General features: G+C 39.2%; 1 protein-coding gene across 8 annotated transcripts in view; it reads right to left on the bottom strand.

Annotated features, from left to right (window-relative positions):
• Positions 1-16276, bottom strand: part of DYNC1I1 (dynein cytoplasmic 1 intermediate chain 1) — a 344233-nt gene that overhangs the window by 236454 nt on the left and 91503 nt on the right. For all 8 annotated transcript variants that reach the window (XR_008550710.1, XM_054692369.1, XM_054692368.1 and 5 more), the window contains one exon: positions 3344-3459. Coding sequence is in view for 7 of the 8 variants with exons in the window: in XM_054692369.1 (XP_054548344.1) it covers positions 3344-3459 (116 nt within the window). In the remaining variant the exon portion in view is untranslated. The remainder of the gene's footprint in view (positions 1-3343; positions 3460-16276) is intronic.

Below are 16276 nucleotides of genomic sequence, written 5' to 3'. Positions count from 1 at the left end.
GCTCACCTGGATTAACTCTTCTAAGGCAAATTCAGTTTACTAAGCAAATGACTTAGTTTAAGAATGTTACTCCAGTGATAGGGTCTTTTTGACATTTGATTTTAAATGGTTTGGGTCTTGGGGATGATGGCTCTGAAGTATACTCCAAACATTGGAAATTACTCTGTTTATAATAATCACTCTCCCTAGCATGTTATATTCTCACAAAAGCTTTCTACTAACCACCAAGCAAATGATCTCCCTAGGACTAAGGAATCTAGAGTTGGGGGAGGGTTGAGGGGTTGAGAAAAAAACAGGGAGGAAGCACAATAGACGATGGTGGAGGACGACATTGCTTTGGTGGCGGGTGCGCTATGGTAATAACACATGCGGCGGGGCCCTCTACTCCCTTAATACAAACATTGGTGTAAGCCTGTGACATCACCTCAGTTAAATAAAAAATAAAAAAAAAATGCTACAGTAAGCTGTGTGGAGGACCCTCAAAAATCTAAAAATGATCTATCATATGACCCAGCAATTCCACGCCTAGGAATCTACCCCAAAGGACATGAAAACACTAATTTGAAAGGAACCCTGCACTCCTGTGTTCACTGCAGCGCTCTTTACATAGCCAAGCTATGGAAACAACCTAAATGCCTAAAAGCAGATGACTGGATCAAGATGTGGTATGTCTACACAGTGATATACTACTCAACAATCAAAAAAGATAAACTCATGCCATCTGCAGCAACATTGATGGAGCAGGGAGGGATTATGCTAAGCAAAATAAGTCAGAAGGAAAAAAGAATCAGATGGTTTCCTTACAGGGGAATATAGGGAAACTGAACAAAAGGTCAGAAAAAGACAAAACTAGCAACTGACCATAGATCTGAGGCACACAGCATGGGTGGGGGGCAGGACAGAGGCCAAGCCAGGGAGGGAAGAGCACAAGGGACTACACTGATGGTTCATGGGTGCTGTGGTGGTGGGGAAATTATAGGGACTACACATGAGGGAATAAATCATATACTGTACAAAAATGAAAAATGATACAAGAAAATAAAATTAAAAATAAAAAAAAAAAGGAAAAAAAAAAGAATTGAAGGTCAGTAGGACTGAGGCTACGGAGGAGGGAGGGAGGGAACACATTGGACTATGGTGGTGGAGTAAGGGATTTGGGTGGTGGGTGCAGCGTGGTACCTTTCATCTGAAGGGGAACCCTATTCTTGTAAAACACATACAACATTGTAAACCAACGTAACCTCAGTAAAGAAACCAAACATGTCCATCTAGCAAAAAGAAAACAGTCCATGTTCTTCCATGCACCATGAGCAATAAATAAGCTAGTGGATTTTACATTACACCACAGCTTTACATAGTATCCATCCAAGAGCTTTACTGTGGCAAACAATTCAGTCATTCGCTGGATGCTGCCTCTGGCTGGCTGGGATGGCCACTGCTGTCACCCACCTCACCTGCCAGCTCCCTCCACCCTGCAGGTGACAGCAACAATGGCACCCTGGACAGCCAGGCGGCTGGGCACCTGGGGCAGCCAGAGGTCACAAACTGTCTGTGGTGAGAGTATAATTTACTGAACCCAAATATAAAGGCTGTTCCTGTCTAAACCCTTTGGGGCAGCTTCATGTCTGCAGCTACAGTAGTCAGCTTTGAATTCAAACCTGTATTGTGGAATGTGAACCATGGAGACACCCATCACCACTGAACAGCTCTGTGAGTCTCGTTAACAAAACAGAAAGCAAGCCTGCCAATGCTGAGAAATAAATTCCTTCTTTCCTGCTTGGACCACAGCATAATGAGGCGCCCAAGCTCTCTTTGCAGCAATAAAACGGAAAGCACAGACTTTTCCTTTTGATGTGTTCCAGTTTAAAAGTTTAGGGCTGATGCCTTTTCATCCTTAATTTATCTTCCCTTGTAAATATTTCTATACCGTTTCCAGTATCTGAAGTATACACATTTTCAAAAAAGTAATTCCCTCCTTCTCCTATTTGAGTTGTATAACTTTATGTTATGGGTCAACTTTTGGGCTAAATAAACATACTTCAGGCTACAGCTCTGCAAATACCTCTGGCAGCAAATTAACTCAAACAAATGTTTTCGTTGGGTGGTAAGGCTGTTTTTTAACGATCTTCCTGATCTGCCTAGAGGCCTAGGTAAACTCCCAAAGGCTTTTCTAACTTTTTATTTTCTGCACATTAAAACACAGTTCTCATTTGTTAGAGGGTTGGTTGAAAATTTCACCACCAGAGGGTGCTACGGGTTTGCGTCTAAAATGCATTTCAGTTTTATCAGACTGCAGAAATAGAGATCCAATTACCCAAAGACTCATCCTCTATCAGCCCGTCTTACCCAGGAAAGCTTTCTGAAGGCCCACAGGCAATACTCTACGTCAAAGAAATCAGACTTCACTATGCTTCTGACATTATGTATTTAAAGGTAAAATTGAAATCTCTGGTTTGCACAAACCAAACTGCACTGGTTTGTACATTTGCCATCCACCAAGCAAGGAACGTGAGTCCTTTTTCAATCTCACAGCTTCTGTTCAGTATTTACTGCACAAAAATGAAGCCAGAATTCCAACATCCCGTTCACCACATCAAAAAGTAAAACAACAAAGTCAAGAGAGAATTTGCTTAGCTATACAACAGCGCTATCATCTAACAATGCAACCTTCACTTACTCCAAGTATAGTACATCCCCCTCTCCTGATTTCTGGAAAGTATTCTGATTTATCAGCTTCAACTTCTCTTATTTTAGGATTTGCATGCAAATTTTCCATTTGATATTTTCTGGTAGGCATGAAAGGAGACAGGTTGATCAATTCCCATTCATCCACGAGGAGCTTGCACAGAAAATCTGTTCATATTGTGGTAAGAAAATGTAGGGTATTGTCATCTCAATTGGGAAAATGAATCAGGGGTCAGGAAAATGCCAGATTATTGTAAAGATCTGAAGCTATGTGAGCCATCAATCTCTGTCACAACTAGTCAACCCTACTTCCACTGTAGCAAGAAAGCTGTCATACCCACCTCCACGAATAGGTGTGGTTTTGTTTTGAGGAATGCGGTGGGCTGCAGTTTGTAGACTCCTGCATGTGCTTGAATCTACCATACACCATCCTTTGCTTCTCCCCACCCCCCAGCCTCCTCGCACAATTTGGACAAAGTGTGAAAGAGCACTGCTGGGTTTCCTCTCCAGAGGTTCAAAACCAGAGCTGGAGTCTTAGTCTTTCAGTGTGTCATTAGGTTTGCATCTTTCAAATATATGTTATGAGAAAACAAAATCAAGAACTCTCTGGTAATTTCTACAGAGAAAATATGGAATGTAAGCAAAAGAAATAGTTCACCTTCAGACTGATGTGTGGCCAGAGGAGTCTGGGTCTCCTTGGAGTAGGACACTACTTCCCTGGGCAGGAAATCCACTTGGGTAACCTTCGACACACCCAGTTTGTGCAGTCTTCGTCTATAAAAAAAGGATAAGTGCTTAGAGAGGAAAAACATGTTGACAGAAGAGGTTTCAATAATAACACAAAGGATTCAAACAAACTCCAATGAAACACTCTTAGCTTCTCAGTACAGGGTCAGGATCATGGACTTGGACCTGCCCTGGGGTGGAAGTCAGCACTCAGGGTCTTGGCTCACTCTGGTCCTAACTTGCTGGGTGACGTCAGACAGAGGGACCTATCTGGAAAACAAGGTCTTAGTCCAGATCCGATGAGACCACTTTCCACTATGAGCATCTTTGATTTTGCTTGATTAAAATGTATATGGGGAATTGTCATTTTCAATATAGGATTCTATTCTCTTAGGCAAAAGGGACTAAAGGAAAGTAATGCTTCCCAATATCTGAAGAAAAGAGTGATGTTATCTAATGGTATAACATGAGGGCAATGAGAAGACCATATTCCAAGGGGCGTATGATCCTTCTCATTTCTCCAGAAAAGGAACTATAACCAGTCAGCATGTAAATTTATTTAGAGACATACTGAGTAGCACAGAGGAGTGAAGAGAGCACTGGGCTAAGGATGGTAGTTTTAGAATTCCCAGCTTGAACCTAGTATAAGCATGTAAAGAAATCATTTCTGAATGTCTGCAGCACTTCAAGTGTTTTCCAATATATTTTGCCTCCGTTGTGTCTCCTACCTTTACAACACATCTGTGAAGTTTATGTGAAGATGTTATCATCATCTCCACTATAGATGAGCAAAGGAAGATTCAGTAGAAGAGAACCTGCCCAAGAATATACAGTTCCTGTATGGTAGAATCCAGGCTAAAACACCACAGGCCTGAGTCCTGGTCCATTGCTTTGTCTACTAAGTCAAACTCTACCTAAGGTTCTTAATGGTGATTTCTGAGTTACCAGAAAAATCTGAAGTGCCTTTTGAATCACCCAGGAACCACCCAATCACAGCAGCAAAATGCAGTCTAGTGGTTAAGCCCATCTCAAGCTCCAGCACTATCAGCTGTGTGTGAACTTGAATAAATCACCTAACCTCTCTGTGCTTCAATTCCTTCATCTGTTAAATGAAGAATTACTGGTACTTACATTAGGTCTGTTAAGGGTAATATATATGTACCACATACATATAATGCATATATCACATATATATGATGCATATATGTGTATATAACTTAAAAGGCATACATCTTATAAAAGTTTCTGAAACATTTCCAGTGTGTAGATTTAATAACAGCATTGGACATATCCTATTTTTCTTAAAATTGTCCAGGTATAGGAGTATGTCTGAGAGAGAGAAAAAGGTGAAATGACCACTGAGCCGAGATCCTACATTCTGTAGCTCTCGAGGATCAATACAGAAATATCTTATTCATACTGTTTTTAGTTATTACTAGCAGATGGCATAACACTAAATTTTTTTGTCTCATTACTACTACGATGAAGGAAAATGCATACCATAGCTAGGAATTTTCATGGACAATTTCCCAAGCATTCTAGGAAAACAAAAACATCATCTTTTCTATAAATTACCTAAAACAATCTAGGATGTCACAATGAAGATGCAGACAGTGTGGCTCAGAGGATAAACTTGGCTGGCTATCTCTGCAGTCCCAATAAGCACAACTGTAGCTCAAGCTCTACCAGGCCTGGGCCGTATAGGCCTTATTCATTCCAAGTCTCGACCACAAGAATGCAGATGATGGTGAGGTTGGGCCTCCAGATTTCCACATAGAATTGGGGGGAAACACATAAAAGGTACTAGAGATAAAATTACTTTCAAAGTAACAAGAAGGATATTTTCCTTCCTGAAAAGGGTGTGTCTTGAAACAAATGAAGAAGAAAACCAAAACAGACATCCCTGGACAAATTGAGGGAAAGGCCCTCTTGCTGTTTAAGAGTCCAGAATATCTTTTCAGGCCCCAAGAGGTCACTCTTCATCACAACCAAGGAGATGGAAAAGAAACATGGACCACTAATGCACCCACACTGCTTCAAATTGGATGCACCCCTGACCTGGACCATAGACTTCTAAAGGCATGTGTGTGAGGCCCAGAGCACTTCACACTCCCATTAAGAGGCACCTACAACTGCAGGCAGTGATTCCAGGGCACCCTGCCTAATGGGACATAAAGCTATAGGACTCTCTTGTGGAGGGACAGTAGCAGGCCCTGAGTAATAGAAGGCTGATCTTTAATTTGATGATGCATCAGAGCAAATCATAGCCAATTGGTAAGACAGTATACATAATGACTAAGCCACACATTCAGAGAAATCTGGGTCCCTAGCTCTGCTTGAAAATCAGCAGACCCCTGTTAAGCCTCATGTTTCTTATCTGTAAGGGGTACCTATCATTGGGTTGCTGTGGAACAAAAGAGGAGGTGGAGGTGACCAGTTTCACTTCTTAAACTGAGATATGGTATTAAAGACTCAGACTCCCTCCTGACCCCATCTCATGCCAAGGCAAACTGAGAAAGCAGAGAGAGAGAGAGAGCAGTAAGGCAACACACACAAAGAGCAATAAGGCAACACACATGCCTAGAAAGTAAGGAAGTTTTTGAACAAAAGATAGAAAATCCAGATCAGAAGAACAGAAGTCTCGGCACAAATGTAAAGGAGACAGAAATAGAGAAATTATCAGACAAAGGTTTCAAAACAACAATATTGAAAATGTTAAATGAGCTACTAGAAGGTCAGTCAAAGGCAGATAGGGAGGTGCCAGATCTTAGAAAGAAGATCCAGGAACAAAGATATCAATATATTAAAAGATTATAAAAAAGACTTTTAAATGTAGGACGTTAGAAAACACTTTAAATAGAATTAAGCTGGCAGAAGAAAGAATGTCAGATGGAGAAGACTCAAATGAGCAAATCATCATTTAGAAGAGAGAATCAAGACAAAGGAAAAATGAGGAAGCTTTACAAGAAATATCAGACTCAAGTAGAAGAGAAAACATGAGAATAACTGGGATACCAGAAGGTGAATGGAAGGCAATGGGAGCAGAAACTCTATTTAAAACATAATGGCTGAGAATTTCCCAAACCTAAAGAATTAATTAAATATGGATACCTAGGAGGCAGAGAGAACACCCCAAATTTTCAATTCAAAAAGTCTGACACCGAGACACATCATTGTGTGTCAAATGTACTGCTACACATCATTGTGTATCAAAAATCAAAAATAAAGAAAAAACTTTGCAGGAAGGAAGGAAAAAATAACTTAGAAAGTCTCCCAAATTAGCATTTCCCCAAACTGTAGCCTAAACACTCCTAAGACAAGAAGAGGGTGGAAAGAAGTGTTCACAATTCTAAAAGACAGGAATTGCCAGCCATGAATGCTCTAGCTTGCAAAAGTATCATTCAAGGATGAAGGGGAAATAAAAGTTTTCCCAGACAAGCAGAAGCTAATATAGGTTATCACCACCAGACCAATACTTCAAGAAATGTTATATTTCCATATAGAATAAAAAATACAATAAAAAAATGTTGAAAGGCATTCTACAAGAAAAGAAAAAAAATGAAGCACAAATTCCTGAGTAAACTGATAATAGCAACACAACATCAGAAGCATGAGCAAGAATACTATGAGTCACCAACAAAACACTAAGAGGGAGGAAGAAATGGACAGAATCTATAGAGTTAGATATCAGAACAGACACCAGCAAATAAAGGATGAAAGACATAGCAATTAAAGTAAAACCCCCTTGGTAGTCACTAACGAAAAATCCAGAATCGAGACTCATAGATGAAGAAACAAAAAATTGACAGAAACACTAAGGAAAGTTGCCCAAAAAGAGCAGAGACAAACAAATGGAAAAACAACAGAAAAAAAAAATCAAAAATCAAAAACAAAAGGACTGATAATAAACAGCCCTAAGTGTGATAAAAAGACATAGGTTAACAATGTGGGTGAAGAAGTTTCAGCCATTGATACTTTGTTTACAAGAAACTCATTTTAAACAGACTTTAAACAGACAAAAACAAACTAAAAATAATAATTTGGAGTAATTCGTACATACAAATAACTCAAATAGTAAAGCAAAAACTTCTATTCTTATATAAACTAGACTTTCAACTAAAAAAGGCACTTAGGGACAAAGATGGACACTATGTTTATTAATGATCAAGGGACCGGAATCTAGAATACTTAAATACGGGACCAGGAAAATGAATAACTATAAGAAAGTGAAAATCAAAATCAACAAAAACTATGAACCAGAGACACTTTTTGGGGGGTGGGGGGCAGGAGGGGAGGGATTGGGGTCAGAATGGGGGGATTGCAATTGTATGGGGAATATAAAAATAAAACTTATTAATTAAAAAAAAATGATCAAGGGAAAAATTCACCAAGAAGATATAACTCTTAGTAATATGTATTCACCTAGTATAGGAGCACCTAGTTACATAAAGCAACTATTAGCAAATCTATAATACCATATCAACAAAAACACAAGCATTATCGAGACCTCAACATACCACTGACATGAGGGAAAGATCATCCAGACAGAAAATTAACAAAGAAATAAGGCCTTAAGTGAAGGTTAGAAAAGATGGATTTTATTGGACATTTATAGAGCCTTCTATCCCTAAAGAAATGAATATACTTTCTTCACTGCACATGGGGCATTCTCAAAAATAGATCATATTCTAGGACATAACATGTCTCAGAAAATATATGGAAACTGAAATTATATCAAGCATCTTCATAGATTCAATGCTATGAAACTAGAAATTAGCCAAAAAAAGAATCATGAAACAAACCAAAAGCACATGGAAATTAATCAAACTGCTCTGAACAACACCTGGGTCAATGAAGAAACCCAAGAAGAGCTCTAAAACTAGTGGAAATGGAGAGACAAGCTACCATTCCCTATGAGAAGCTCTAACAGCAGTACTACGTGGAAGTTTATAGCAATACAGCCCCACATTTAAAAAATCTCAAATTAACAATCTAACTCTGCAGCTGAAGGAACCAGAAAAAGAAGAACCAAAGCATATGAAAACCAGTAAAAGGAAAGAATAAAAGCTAAAGCAGAAATACATGAAATAGAAAAACAAAAAAGATAGTACAAAAGATCAGTAAAACCAAAAGATGCTCCATTGAAAAAGTAAACACAATTGACAAGCCATTAGTTAAGCTTATGAAGAAAGAAGATATAACCCAAGTTAACAGAATCAGAAATAAAAGAGGTAAAATTACAACAGATACAGAAGATGAATGTAGAATCATAAGAATCCATTACAAAAGTTTCCATGCAAATACACAGGATAAACCTAGAAGAAATGGATAAATTTTTAGATTCATACAACCTCCCAAGAGTAAACAAGGATGAAATAGACCATTTAAACAGTCCAATCACAGTGCTGAATTTAAAGAGTAATAAAGTCTCCCTAAGAACAAAAGCCTAAGACCAGATGGCTTCTCTAGTGAATTCTACTAAACCTTCAAGGATCTAACACCTATCCTGGTCAAACTCTTCAAAAAAAAATCAGAGGGAGGAAAACTCCAACACATTCTATGAGGTCAACATAACCCTGGTCCCCAAGCCAAATAGACAGCAAAAAAAGAAAATTATAGACTAGTATCTCTAATGAATATAGATGCAGAAATCCTCAACAAAGTCCTAGCAAACAGAACACAATGGAATATACTGCAATATATCAAGAAAATCGTCCATTATCATCAAGTAGGCTTCATCCCAGGGATGCAAAGCTGATTCAACATATGCAAATCAATCAATGTCATTCACCATATCAACAAAAAAAGGGAGATAAAAACTGCATGATCATCTCAAGATGCCAAAAAACCATTCAACAAGATCCAAAATCCATTTATGATAAAAACACTCAAAAATGGGAATAAATGGAACTTAACTAAATATGGAAAGCCAAATATGAGAAACCCACAACCAATGTGATACTCGATAGTAAAAAGCATGAAGAGCATTCCTGCTAAGATGGGGAACGAGACAGGGATGTCTACTTTCACTACTATTATTCAACAGAGTGTCAGAAGTCCTAGTCAACAAAATTAGGCAAGAAAAAGATAAATGGAAACCGTATTGGTAAAGAAGAAGCAAAACTGTCAATATTTGCAGGTGACATGTTAATATACCTAGAGAAATCAAATGACTCTAGAAATCAAAAAACTTCTAGAGAAATAATAAATGAATACAGTAAAGTGGCAGGATATAGATCAATACATAAAAATAAGTGGCATTTCTATATGCAAATAGTGAATCAGAAGAAAGGAAAATAAGGAATACAATTGCATTTAAAATCACACCAAAAAGAATGAAATACCTGGGAGTAAACTTAAGGAAGGAGGTAAAGAATCTGTATGTTGAAAACTATGAAACTTTGTTAAAGGAAATAAAAAAATAAAGAAATGGAAAGTTATCCCATGCTCATCTATCAGAAGAATTAACATCATTAAAATGGCCATATTACCCAAAGCAATTTACAGATTCAATTCAATACCTGTCAAAACACCAATGACTTGTTTCAAGGAAATAGAACAAACAATTAATAAATTTATATGGAAACACAAAATGCCCTGAATAACTAAAAAAAAATTCTGAGAGAAAAGAAGAAAAATGAAGGAATCACACTTCCAGGCTTCAAACTAGTCTACAAAGCAATAGTCATCAAAAAGTACCAGTATGGTACTGGAACAAAAACAGAAACTGAGGTCAATGGAATAGAATTAAAAGCCCAGAAATAAATCTACACAAATATGGGCTGTTAATCTTTGATAAAGGAGTTATTGACACAACACACAATGGAGAAAATTGGAAGTGTGAATAGCCACATGCTGAAACAATGCAACTCCATAAACAAGAATTTAAAATAAATTAAAGATCTAGTTATAAGAACCAAACCATAAAGTACTTGAAAGAAAACAGAGGACACACTATAGGACATCTAACACAAAGATGTGTTTGGGGCCTCAACCCCAACAGCAAGGGAAACAAAAGCAGAAGTAAACAAGTGGGACTACATCAAATTTAAAAGCATTTTTTCCTCAAAAGAAACCATCACAAATACAAAAAGGAAACCTACAGAATGGGAAAAAATATTTTCACATCCCACATTTCACCAGGGACTAATCACCAAAATTTATGAAGTTCTTATACAATCCAACAACAAAGACACAAACCAATCAAAAAAATGGACAAAGGTCCTAAACAGGCACTTTTTTAAACAAGATACTCAGATGGCCTAACTACAGACATGTGAAAACCTGTTCACCATCACTAATTATAGGGAAAAGGAAATCAAAACTACATCGAGAGACCACCTCACCCCCACGAGAATGACAGCTATGAAAAGGAATGAAATCAACAAATGTTGGTGAGCCGCAGTGAAAAGGAAGTCTTGTCCACTTTTGGTGGGACTGCAAGTTGGAAAATGGTATGGAGATTTCTTAGGAAAATAAAGGAAATGCTGCATGATCTAGCAATCCTTCTATTAGGTATTTCCAAATAATATGAAAACTCTAATATGAAGAGAATGATCTACACCTATAGACATAGCTGCACTGTCCACAATTGCCAAGTCATGGAACTAACCCAAGTGCCCTTCAATAGATGAATGGGTAAAGAAACTGGACTATATACTCAATGAAGTATTACATGGCCTTGAAAAAAGATGAAATAGTGGCATTTGGAACAAAATGGAGGAGCTTGAAGTTATAATTATTTTAAGTGAAATAAATCAAAACATGAAAGATACCAGATGGTTTTATTCTTCGGTGGAATACAAATAAACAAAAATCACACAAAGTATAACAGCAATAAATCTTGAACTCAGGTAAGAATATAATGGTCACCAGAGGGAACAGTGGGGAGTGAGTGGATCACAGAGGGAGGCAGATCAACAAAAAAGGAAGATAAAAACTACATGGGGACAGGCATAGGTGGTTTGGTGGATGGTGAGTGGAGTGTGTGCATATGGAAGAATATGTAACCCCCAAAATTAAAATAAAAGAATTTTTAATGTAAATTGAGACTTTAGTTACCTATGCCATGATGGACATGCCACTGTTACTGAATCATACTACAACTATTCTAAACTAATGTTTTATTTAACAAAATTTTAAATACATTGAATTAAACATATATCATGTTTTAATTAACTATTAAAAAAAAGTGCAAAATCACCCAGGAAATACAATAAGGCCTCATATTTGTATTCATTGTGACCATCACCACATTTACAAGAGAAAACCCAAATGGGATAAGTCCCAGAACAGAGCTCCCCAAAATGGTCCCTGTTCATCATCAGTAGGACTATATGGGAACAGGTTAAAATGCCAATTCATGAATATTACTCAGCAATCAAAAAAGATAAACTCATGCCATTTGCAGCAACATGGATGGAGCTAGAAGGGATCATGCTCAGTGAAATAAGCCAGAAAGAAAAAGAAAAATACCGGATGGTCTCACTCATAGCAGGAATATAGAAAACCTAAATAAGGAACCAGGAAAAAGAATAACTACAATAAAGAAAAAATCCAAATCAACAAGCAACTATAAACCAGAGATACACTACGAGGGCTTGGGGGAGAGGAGGGATTGGGATCAAAATAAGGGAGGTGCAATTTTATGGGTAATGTAACCATGTAACCAAGATGAAATGGCATACATTGTGCAAAAATGAAAAGTGATGTAAGAAACATATAAAAAATTTAAAAAAATCATAATATTAAAAAAAATGCCAATTCATGGTCCACAGTCCAAACTGATGGAACAAGAAACCCAGGGTGTAAGGCCCTCTGGTCCTCCACTGCCTCCCAGTGATCTGATGCTTACTAAAAGCCAAGTATGGTCTACTTAGAAATATGAGAACACAGAGATAGAGACTTTACTGCCTAACTCTGGGTGCCCTATCTCACAGTCAAATCTAGAAGATGAAGCCTTAGTCCCATTGCAGAGGGAGCATATAAAGTTCTATTAAATGGACATGGTGCTTGGGCCTCCCCGGTGGCGCAGCGGTTGAGCGCTGGGTTGCGAAGCTGCCCGCAGCCTCTGCAGCGCCGGTTCGATCCCCAGCTGCTCCCCGGCCACCGGAGGAGGGTCCCACATGGCGCGCAGACCTCTCCTGCCACCCGCTGCTCCCCTCAGCAGTGTACTCGGTCCTTCTGCCTGCTCTGCTCCCTGCTCTGGATCTGGTGAATTCTCTCACCCTCCCGCTCTTCTGACTGTACCCAGTGCATGTATAAATAAATAAATAAATAAATAAATAAATAAATAAATAAATAAATAAATAAATAAATCTTTAAAAAAAAAAAATAAAAAATAAAAAAAAATGGACACGGTGCAAAGATAAACAAAGGTGAGTGAAAGGGCAAGAGGATGATGTCAGACAAAAAAGACTCAGTGTCTTCTGTCATTGGAGACAGGAAAGTTGATCCTCGTCCTAAACCTGAAAATCAGGCAAGGGATGTCAGAGATGATGGCACTGGGCATACGGACCCCTCGCAAGCTGACTTGGCAAGGTCCTAAAGTGACATCGGGGCCACATCTTCCCAGGGCTACGACTGGACTCCCCACTGAAAGTCCTGGAATCTTCCCCTTTACCTGCTGCTGTCAACTTGACTGAGCAAGTTGGCTGAGCAAAGCCATATTTGCATCCAAGTTGAAATGTTTCTTCTGCAAAGAAAAATTAGGCCTTGGGGAAAAAAGATGGAAGGTATTTCAATTGGAGAGGTTATTTGCTGGTGTTTGGAGAATAAAGACTGCCAGTTCACAATGAGCACAGTCCAATCTGCCCAGTTTCCGTGGAACTATCCTTGTGAATCAAAGAAGAAAAGTACCCCCTCACATGGATCACTGTCTCTGTCCCCTTTCTGTTTCTGGTTCAACTGAAATGCCTTTGTGTACCACCCACAATAAAGTTAGCCTGGCTTTGCTAGCTACTTGCAAAGTTTCATTAGCCAAAGAAGATGAAGCCCAAAATGACTTAAGTATGGTCCATAATATATACCAGAGCGGAAGGAAGTTAGCATCACACAGACTTACTCCCAAATAAAAGGATTCTGTTTTTATCATCACAGCATGAGAAACATGTGCACGGCCACGGGAACTCTAATAATGGTCTTTACATAGCAGCCTCAGAGAGCTAAGTACCTGGAAAGCATATGCTGGGGCTGTGTTGGTTAGACCTGATGGCAGGAAAGCATGAGGGGAAGATAAGGTGACCCAGCCAGGATCCTGGGACAAAGCCAGCTTGTGACACCCAGGAGCCAGGAAATCAAAAAGGGGTGATTACAATGATGTGCAGTTTCTGGAGCAAGAAAGGAAGCTGGAGGTCGAGAAGATAAACCCAAGAATAGATGTTCTCAAAGACCAGAGTTGTTTAGCCAGATTCCAAAGTAAGTCAAGGGCCATGAATACAAGAATGCCTTCCTCGGGCCAGGCTCAGTCCTGAGGGCTTTATTCCTGCTGACTCACATGTGGTATTTCATCCCCAAGACACACTAATGGTGCTGCCACAGATCCTTCTTAGTACTGCTTCTAAAATTCCTTTAGGTTTCTCAAAGAAGAGCTTCTAAGACAGCAGAAGTGGTAACACTGCCATTTTCTTCCTTATCCAAAAGTCTCGGAGGGGTATGTACAGTATCCTATACAACCTGCAAAGGAACTACTGAAATACTTTGGCCAACATAATTATCAGTCACAGCAACTTCTGTGGCATTATTCCAGAACCTCACAATAGACAGAGCATGAGGATATCAAACAGACACACTAAATGGCAATTAAGAATGAAAGAGTAGTGAAGAGCTAACTAACATGAGTGACTGATAGCAAGAGAGACAGGAGCATCTAATGGGCAGATTACTGTGTGTTTGCGGGAGGGAAGGAAGTTTCACTAAGAATAGAAGCCTGATATGAGTCTGGAAGTACAGGCAGGACTCAGTCAAGTAGAAAAGAACAAGGAAGGTGTTCTATATGCCAATATCTGGAGACTAAATTCACATTTTATGCTGCAGAGACCAGTTTTTCAGAGAGGAACAATAGGACATAAATATAGAGGAACACTGAGAATGGATGATTAGATGACTTTAAAACTCAAGCTAAAGAACTTGGACTTCAAACTATAGACAGGAGGAATTACTGAAAGTAAAAAAAGAAGCTGACAGTTGCAGAGGCATTTAAAGCATATTAGTGGGCCTCCCTGGTGATGCAAGGGGTTAAGACGCAACCTATGAAGCTGTCCACAGCCACTGCAGCACAAGTTCGATCCCCCACCAGGAAGCCACCCACATGGCACAGGAGACCTCTCCTGACGCACCCGCTGCTCCCCTCGGCAGTGTACTTCAGTCAATCTGCCTGTTCTGTTCCCCACTCTGTCTCTGGTGAACCTGCTCACCCTCCATTCCTCTGGCATGTACCCCAGTTCTTGTATACATAAAGAAATCTTTTTTTAAAAAATAAAGCATATTAGTGTAGCATAACTATGCGAAGGATAGGGTCTAAATCCTTTGACTAATGAACAACTAGAGATTATGAGTGGGCTTTCAAAGCACTGTGTGGAGCTAAAGGAGAATTGAGAAACAATCTACAAGCAAAAGCAGGTGCTCACTAACCAAACAGAATCCAGGCAAAGCCTTCACCCAAAGGTGGCAGGCAGAGTAAGACATGTAGCCTTCGGTCTAACAAGCATGGAGACTCGGTCCAGGGGGCTTGGAAGACCTCAGTGGTAATGGTGCTGAGAATGGGAAGGAAAAGCTGTTGTTCAGTGACTAGACAAGAATTAAGGGTAGACAGGAGCAGTTCACTGGTGAAGGAGGGTGAAGGGAAAGGAATAGAGATTATTTCAACAATTCACACCTTATGAGAAAAAGAGTGAAAAATGTAACTGGAAGACATAGGCAGAACTTGGGATAAAACTGTGCACCTTACTTAGTGGATACATTTGGATGAGGGACTTTCCAATTTTAAGAGCAAAGCTTAGAAAACAAAAGAGGAAATTTGGCCCTCGTGCCACCCACTGAGAGACCTAAGAGAAAGTGCTGCATTTGTTTCAAAACAGAACCCCAAGACTACAGATGCTCCTGTAACCTGAAAGAGGTTTTTAAAAATTACAAAATCAGTTGTTTTCCAAACTCTGTCCTCTAGTGCAAGTAGGTGTCGAGGTATGACACCTCAAGAGCAGAAGTCTAGAGTCAGGACGGAGATGCCACGGGACTGAGATGTCACGCAGGCGGAGGAGAGGACAGGGCACTGCGCTGAGGAAGTGAGGCTGTTGCTGCAGCCCCTCCTCTCACGCCATGTATCATCTGTGTTCAGATTGGCATTTTCCGCCAAGGACTGAGGAGCAGCTTGACAGCTGACCTTTTCTGAGTACCTCAAGAAGGATGAGTTTCCATTTTCTGTGTTCACATTTAAAATCATCATTTGAGGAAGTATTTGTTTCCTTCCCATGATATTTGCTTCTTACTGTGCACAGATATTAGTTTGGCAGCTAAAGTATTTTTTCTTAACAGAAGCAAATGTCAAGTCTGGCTCAGTCAACAGGGGCATCCAAAGGGTTTGCCTTGAATTTCATAACACGAGTCAATCTTACAAATTTCTGTGATGAGAAATGAGTTAAAATAGTCAGTTATAACAAAGCTGGGCAATATTTGTGGAGACGCTGCTATCAAGTGCCCCCTTTACAAAGGAAATTGAAAGTTCAAGATAATAAGGGCAGAAGATACAGAGTATATTTTTTCCAACATTACATACAACTCATGATATAAATATACTATAGAAGTAGCCTTTTATTGACTTGATATTTCTGAATAGCCTTCTAAAGAATTTAACATAAGCCTATAAAGT

Source organism: Talpa occidentalis, unplaced genomic scaffold (genome assembly GCF_014898055.3).
Source record: "Talpa occidentalis isolate TD23 unplaced genomic scaffold, MPIMG_talOcc4v2.1, whole genome shotgun sequence".
Lineage (NCBI taxonomy): Eukaryota > Metazoa > Chordata > Mammalia > Eulipotyphla > Talpidae > Talpa > Talpa occidentalis.
The sequence above is the reverse complement of the archived record's forward strand: the minus strand, read 5'-3'. Positions and strand labels throughout refer to the sequence as shown.